The sequence below is a fragment of the Chiloscyllium plagiosum genome, unplaced genomic scaffold, assembly GCF_037043375.1.
Source record: "Chiloscyllium plagiosum isolate Xiang-an unplaced genomic scaffold, Cpla_swu_hap1 HiC_scaffold_40, whole genome shotgun sequence".
In the NCBI taxonomy this organism is placed as follows: domain Eukaryota; kingdom Metazoa; phylum Chordata; class Chondrichthyes; order Orectolobiformes; family Hemiscylliidae; genus Chiloscyllium; species Chiloscyllium plagiosum.
This window is the reverse complement of record NW_028270178.1, coordinates 19529950-19536471: the sequence shown is the minus strand read 5'-3', so window position 1 is coordinate 19536471 and position 6522 is coordinate 19529950. Positions and strand designations below refer to the sequence as shown.

The 6522-nt window shown below is 41.8% G+C and overlaps 1 protein-coding gene across 1 annotated transcript; it reads left to right on the top strand.

Annotated features, from left to right (window-relative positions):
* Positions 1-274: 274 nt before the first annotated feature.
* Positions 275-1378, top strand: LOC148138378 (putative G protein-coupled receptor 139). Its single transcript, XM_087981661.1, has 2 exons — positions 275-344; positions 459-1378. Exons 1-2 carry the CDS (start codon positions 275-277, stop codon positions 1376-1378), a joined length of 990 nt encoding a protein of 329 aa, XP_087837787.1.
* Positions 1379-6522: the final 5144 nt, after the last annotated feature.

Below are 6522 nucleotides of genomic sequence, written 5' to 3'. Positions count from 1 at the left end.
ATCAGAAGTCCTGAAACACTCGTATTTTTCAAATCAACATATTTACAGATGTTATTACACACCTCTGGAACTGCATTATTTTCCGTTAATGTGACATATGCAAAACAGATGACCTAACTCTATTTACTGAATGCTTGTAACTAACACTAATTATGATTTCATCATTGGTTGCCTGGAGAATCAAAATGTCTATAAATAAATGGTTATTTTCGTTGCCTTGGTTGTGCAGCAGCGAGAAGGTTAATCTCAAAAAGAATACTCCAACCACCAGAAGATGGGGCAACCAGTTATTCTGCTGATAAAAGGCATTTATTACCCAATGCTCGTGGCCATTGGAATTCCTGGTAAGCATTTCTAAGTCATTTGTTCCTTGCCACTTGTTGGATAATGTCAAATGATATAATTTTTTGAACAATGCATGTAAACATTATCAACCTGCACTCTCTTTCTCTTTCCAGCAAACACCTTGACAATTGTGATTCTTTGCAGGGGAAACTGCAGCCTTTCCAAGTGTATCTCTGTCTATATGTTGGCCATGGCAATAGCAGATCTACTGCTCATGATCAACAATGTGCTGTTATACCATATCATCAGTTATAATTTTCCCCTGTCATTCCTGTCACTCACTTCAATATGTAAGTTACTTCTGTATATAGCACCTGTCGCAATTGATTTGTCCATTTGGTTCACCGTTTCATTTACATTTGACCGATTCGTAGTGATCTGCTGGCAAAAGTTTAAGGCGAGGTATTGCACCAAGAGAACTGCAGTTCTGGTTATAACAACCCTCTTTGTTGTGATTATGTTCAAGAACATTCCCATCTTATTTGCCTATGAACATCAGCGAGTAATTCACAAGCTGCAGTGGGGGTGTCAAACACGTGTAGCATTTTTCTCCTCACCCCCAGGGGCTGCGTTTGCCTGGTTTCACACTGTGTGGGTCATCTGGCTTCCCTTTACATTAATTGCCTTGTTCAATTCTATGACAATCAAACATGTCTTGATTGGCAGCAGAGCACGGAACAGTCTGCGAGGTACCCACGGTGAGAATCATCGAAATCCAGAGATGGAGAACCGAAAGAAATCCATCATTTTCCTTTTTGCTGTATCAGGCTCTTTCTTACTGCTGTGGCTGACGGCGGTGATTAGTTTTGCTACAACTAGAATGGTAAACAGCATTTACTACAGAAGTGATTTCAGAAATCCTGGGTATATCGCCACCGAAACTGGAACCATGCTAAAATTTTTGAGCTCCTGCCCAAACACATTTATTTATGCTGCAACACAAAGGAAGTTCAGGGAGGAGCTGAAGAAGGTGGTGAACGCTCCATTGTTTCTAATTTTAAGTGTAATCCAAAACCGAGCAAATGCAAAGTAGCCTCTGTTTGGAATATTGGGTCTCAGTTTTGTTTCCCTTGCTGATCTGGCCTGGAACCTGATTTTCTTTAATCTGATAGTAACCTGATGGATTTCTGGACTGCAATCCGACCTCTCTCATATATCAATGTAATGCAGAGTCTCCTTGAGCATTGCTATGAATCTCCGTGGCTTCTCGATTCTTATTCCAACACTGAGACCACTGGAGCTTGAGAAAGGCTCAGGGAGAGCTCTCGTGCCACAGTGGTAGTGTCCCTGCCTCTGAGCAATGTGACAATGCTGTCACATTCAGAGTTATTTTGTCCAGGCTTTTTTTGAAGAGAGGTTGCAAGGCAGACATGTGGAGCTATCTGTAAGAAAATAAACGAGGTTTGAGGCCTTTGGGAGTGTTTTCCATGATAATGTTGGAACAATGGAAGCAGCCTGGGCATAGCCAGCTCTCATAGAGCAGCCTTTCTACTCTTATTTCGTGTTTAGGTTTGGTATTAAGAAAAAAGGTATTGGATATTAAAAGCTTTGGTATCTTCAGTGAATAACTCCTATCTGTTATACTCTCTGAATTCTCTCTTGTGTGTTCTTTGCCTCCTGGATTAGAAAACTGTATGTGAGAATCCTTGTCTGAATGTTTCTTTTTTGCCAGGAGGTGTGTTTATGGGATGGTTACTATATTGGAACTATAGTGTTACTGTATCTTTTATTCAGCGATGTTTTTCAATAGTTAAGCTGTTCTAAATTCCTCTTTCCTTTGTTTGTAGTTTAACAGCAGTGTTTAAATACATTGTTTTGCTGAACATCGAGGCTTTTGACCAGTTGCATCGCATTTGGAAAACGGCATTTCACATCTTCCTTTAAAATGGGAAAACATGAGGTTCTCGGCTTCTTTCTTAAAATATTTTGAAGGGGCCTGGCCTGGTCCAAAACAGCCAGGAGCCCCCAGGTTTCCATTTGTACCTGCTTCAGGGGTGAGTCATCCTGTTTCAGAGCATCTCAGTTAGGAAAATATTTACATAGTGCTTCAGAGGCCTGGGTTCAACAATATTTATAAAAGGCTTCAGGGCAAAGCTCATGGGTTTAACGATCCTTCGGTAGCTAGTTTCTCTTTGAAACAAGTTAGTTTCTATGGAGCTATTCAGCACCCTTTACCAGGGCCCATGTGCACAGTCAGACATTGAGTGTCAATCTGCATTGAGTGTCACAATATTTCTGGATAATGAGACCATTGTTCTCCCATCTGAGAGAGATGACCGCTCATCAGCTTTAACCTGATGTTGAGAAGGTGGGGCTTCCATGGTGACCTCATCCGATGCTATTGTCATCATTCCACATCACAGACCAGCCATTCAGCCAACTGAGCTAACCAACACCTGAGCAGTGTGTACAGTCTACAAGGTACGCTGTAGAAATTCGATAAGTATCAGCATCTTAACAGCATCTTCCAAATCCAAGGCCAATTCCATCTAGTAGTACAGGGTGGGGTTGGGGGGAAGCAGAAGATACATGGGAACACCCACCTCCCGCAAGTTCCCCTCCAAGCCATCCTGACTTGGAAAAGATATTGTGTCACTGTCGCTGAGTCAAAATCCCAGAATTCCCTGGGACTGTGGCGGTTCAAGAAGGCAGCCCACGCCACCTTCTCAATTGGCAACTGGCGACGGGTAATAAATGCTGACCCAGCCAGCGATGCCCATGTCCCACAGGTGATGGGAAACAATGGTCAGCATTTCTAAGGTGTGCTACCTTTTAGTGAGGAATTACACAACTCTATCTTAATTGTGACAAACCAACAGTCAGGTCAAAATTTGTTACTTGATCCTTTCAAAAAGATGAAACATAAAGGTTAAACAAAACATGTTTAAAAAGTGGCGCAGGTAACAGGCTCAATATGAAACACATCTTTTTTCATGATATTGATAAGCTGAAACAGAATGCAAGGCAGATGTGCAGAATCAAGAATGTTACCTGAGGTACACAGCCACTCAGCAGGTTTATTCACAGTGACTGGTCTTTATATCAGAGAGTGACAGGAACCTCCTAAATTTGAGTCTTTAAAGAAAAATAACAATTTATTTTCTTGACTCTAATAGTAAACACTAAATAAGAACTAGTCACAAATCCAAGTCCCGTTTTCTGAACTACTCAGTATCTGACCCCAAATCTGTAAATAAAAATGCTGTTCCAATAAGACATTTATTAAACATTACATTAACTTAATCTCAAGGCCACACAGTCTCTGTCTGCTCTGCTGTCTTCAATCTTCTGTCTCTGATTGCCCTGGGTCATCTGCTTCCTTTCTTTTTACTGGAAGTGGGTCCTCCACGAAAAGATACATTGATACACAGTGTTTTCTAATTTCTTTGAGAGCGAGATGTGCAATGGGCAGTTTGCTCTCTGGCTCTATGTAAATTAGCTGTCTGGCTCTATGGCCGTTAGCTGTTTGGCTCTATGGGAGTTAGCTGCCTGGCTATACGGCAGTTAGCTGTCCAACACTATGGCCGTTAATTGTCTGGCTCTATGGCAGTTAGCTGTCCGGCTCTGTGGCAGGTGGTCTGCAAATCAGTGGCAGTTGCTCTACCTCACCAATTTTCAAAATGCCTTCACTTTTTTATACTCCCCATCCCATTGGTCAAATGTTGCCAAACAATAAATTTAAACACAATTGGATTTTAGTATCCTGGGCATAATTCAAACTAATTGATTAAATTCCCATTTTTGTCAAAACAGCAACCAAAACTTGGGTATCCATTTTACAGCTATTTGTTATGTGTATCTATTTTGGGAACAGAGCTGAAAATGTGTTGCTGGAAAAGCGCAGCAGGTCAGGCAGCATCCAAGAAGCAGGAGAATTGACGTTTCGGGCATAAGCCCTTCTTCAGGAATCAGATTCCTGAAGAAGGGCTTATGCCTGAAACGTCGATTCTCCTGCTTCTTGGATGCTGCCTGACCTGCTGCGCTTTTCCAGCAACACATTTCAGCTCTGATCTCCAGCATCTGCAGTCCTCACTTTCTCCTCCTATTTTGGGAACAGCCTGTTTGCCATCCTTTCCATTCAGAAAGTTGAGCCTGCACTTGAACTTCACTTCAAACTTCAGGAAACGCTTTCTGTTTTCGAGTGAACATATATGCCTTCAACTTCATAACAGATACGACAGCGGAAAATATTGCAAAGATGATCAGTGTGGATAAGAACAAATATATTCCACTGGAAAGGCAGAAACATAGGCACATGGGAATGTATCTGTGAAATCCATATTCAATTGTATCTCAGGCCAATGCCAAAACACTGAATCTTACCAAATAGTGAGAGTTGGAGGGAAGTTAAAAGTAGCAAGGACAGCCTCTGACCACTGTTTGGGTGGAGTTTGCACTTTCTCCCCATGTATGTGTGGGTTTTCTCTGGGTGCTCCGGTTTCCTCCCATGGTCCAAAGATGTGCACGTTAAATGAAATAGCCGTGCTAAATTGCCCATAGGGTTCAGCGATGTGTAGGTTAGGTACATTAGTCAGGGATTAATAGAGAATAATAGGATAGGGAAATGAGTCTGGTTGGTTTACTGTTCAGAGTGTCGGTGTGTGTGTGTGTGTTGGACCGAAGGGACTGTTTCCATGCTGCAGGAATTCTATGATTCTATGTAAATTCAACAGGAATCTGAAGCAAAAGTAAATTATTCTGCTGACACTTTGATGGCTTAATTCATCCCTAATAAATGATTGGGCTTCTTGGGAATGATGAAATCGTTGATCATAACATTGCCCACAGGTCAGACATGACCTTCAATCCCAAGATGAAGAACAAGACCAAATCTTTAAGATGAAGGAGAGAAAATAACGAATAAATCAGTTAAACCCAAAAAAAAGGTGAGTCTAAGTCTGAGTGAGGTAATGTTCACACTTTCAGCAATAAAATAGAGGAATGATTGTTTTTCATTGCTCATTACCAGGCAGAGGGTGTCACTGGCTATAATCAGCATTAATTGCACATTCTCTTATTGCCCAGTGGACAGCTAAGTGTTAACCACATTACTGTGGGTCTGGAGTCCTGACTAGGCCTGAGCAGGCCTGGACACCAATTTCCTTCCCTAATGGGCATTAGTAACCCAGAGGGGTTCCTCCTGACAAATGTAAACTCATGTCGTCATACAGAACAGAAACTTACCCTTCGGTCCAACCAGTCTCTGCTGACAAACCCAACTAAACTAGTCCCACCTGGCTGGGCTTGGCCCATATCCCTTCCAATCTTTCTTATTCATGAATTTATCCAAATGTCTTTCAAATTTTGTAATTGTCCCTGCATCCACCACTTCCCCTGGCAGATCATTCAATACTGTTAAAAAATGTCCCTCATGTTTTGTTTAAATCTTTCCTCTCTGACATTAAAACAATATGCGCCTGGTCTTGAAATCCACCACCCTAGGGAACAGTCACCTGCCTTTCACCTTACCTGCACCCCTCATGATTTTATAAACCTCTAAGATCACCCCTCAACCTCCTATGATCCAGTGAAAAAAGTCCCAGCCTATCCAGCTTCTCCTGATAAAAAAATTTTTCCATTTGTGGTAACATTGTGGTAAATCTCTTCTAAACCCTCTCCAGCTTAATAAAATCCTTCCCAGAACAAGGTGACTAGAATTGTGCACAGTACTCCAGAGAGGCCTCACCAATGTCTGTGCAACTAAACATGATGTACCAACTCCAATACTCAAAGCTCAGAGCAATGAAGGAAAGCATGTTAAACACCTTCTTAACAACCCTGTCTACCCGTGATACAAAGAATTATCGACCTGAACCCGTGGGTCTCTCTCTGTTCTACGATGCTGTCTAAGGCCCCACTTATAATTTGTAAGTCCTGCCCCTTTGTTTGTTTTTCCAAATGCAATACCTCACACTTATCTAAACTAAACTCCTTTTGCCCCTCTTCAGCCCATTGAACTAATTGATGAATATCTCAATGTAATCTAAAATGACCGTCTTCACCAGTCTTGGTGTCACCCACAAACTTAATAAGCAGGCCTTATATATTCTCATCTAAATCTTTGGTGCAAATTACAAACAACACCAATTCCAGTGGATACCGCTGGTCACAGGCCTCCAGTCTGAAAAACAACCACCCCCCCATGACTCACTGTATCCTACAGTGAAGGCAACTCAT

What these genes read in the sequence shown, in the direction of transcription:
- LOC148138378 (XM_087981661.1), top strand. Translation starts at nt 275, where the DNA reads ATGGGGCAACCAGTTATTCTGCTGATAAAAGGCATTTATTACCCAATG. An exon ending in CGTGGCCATTGGAATTCCTG is followed by an intron (nt 345 to 458) that starts GTAAGCATTTCT and finishes TTCTCTTTCCAG; the next exon opens with CAAACACCTTGACAATTGTG.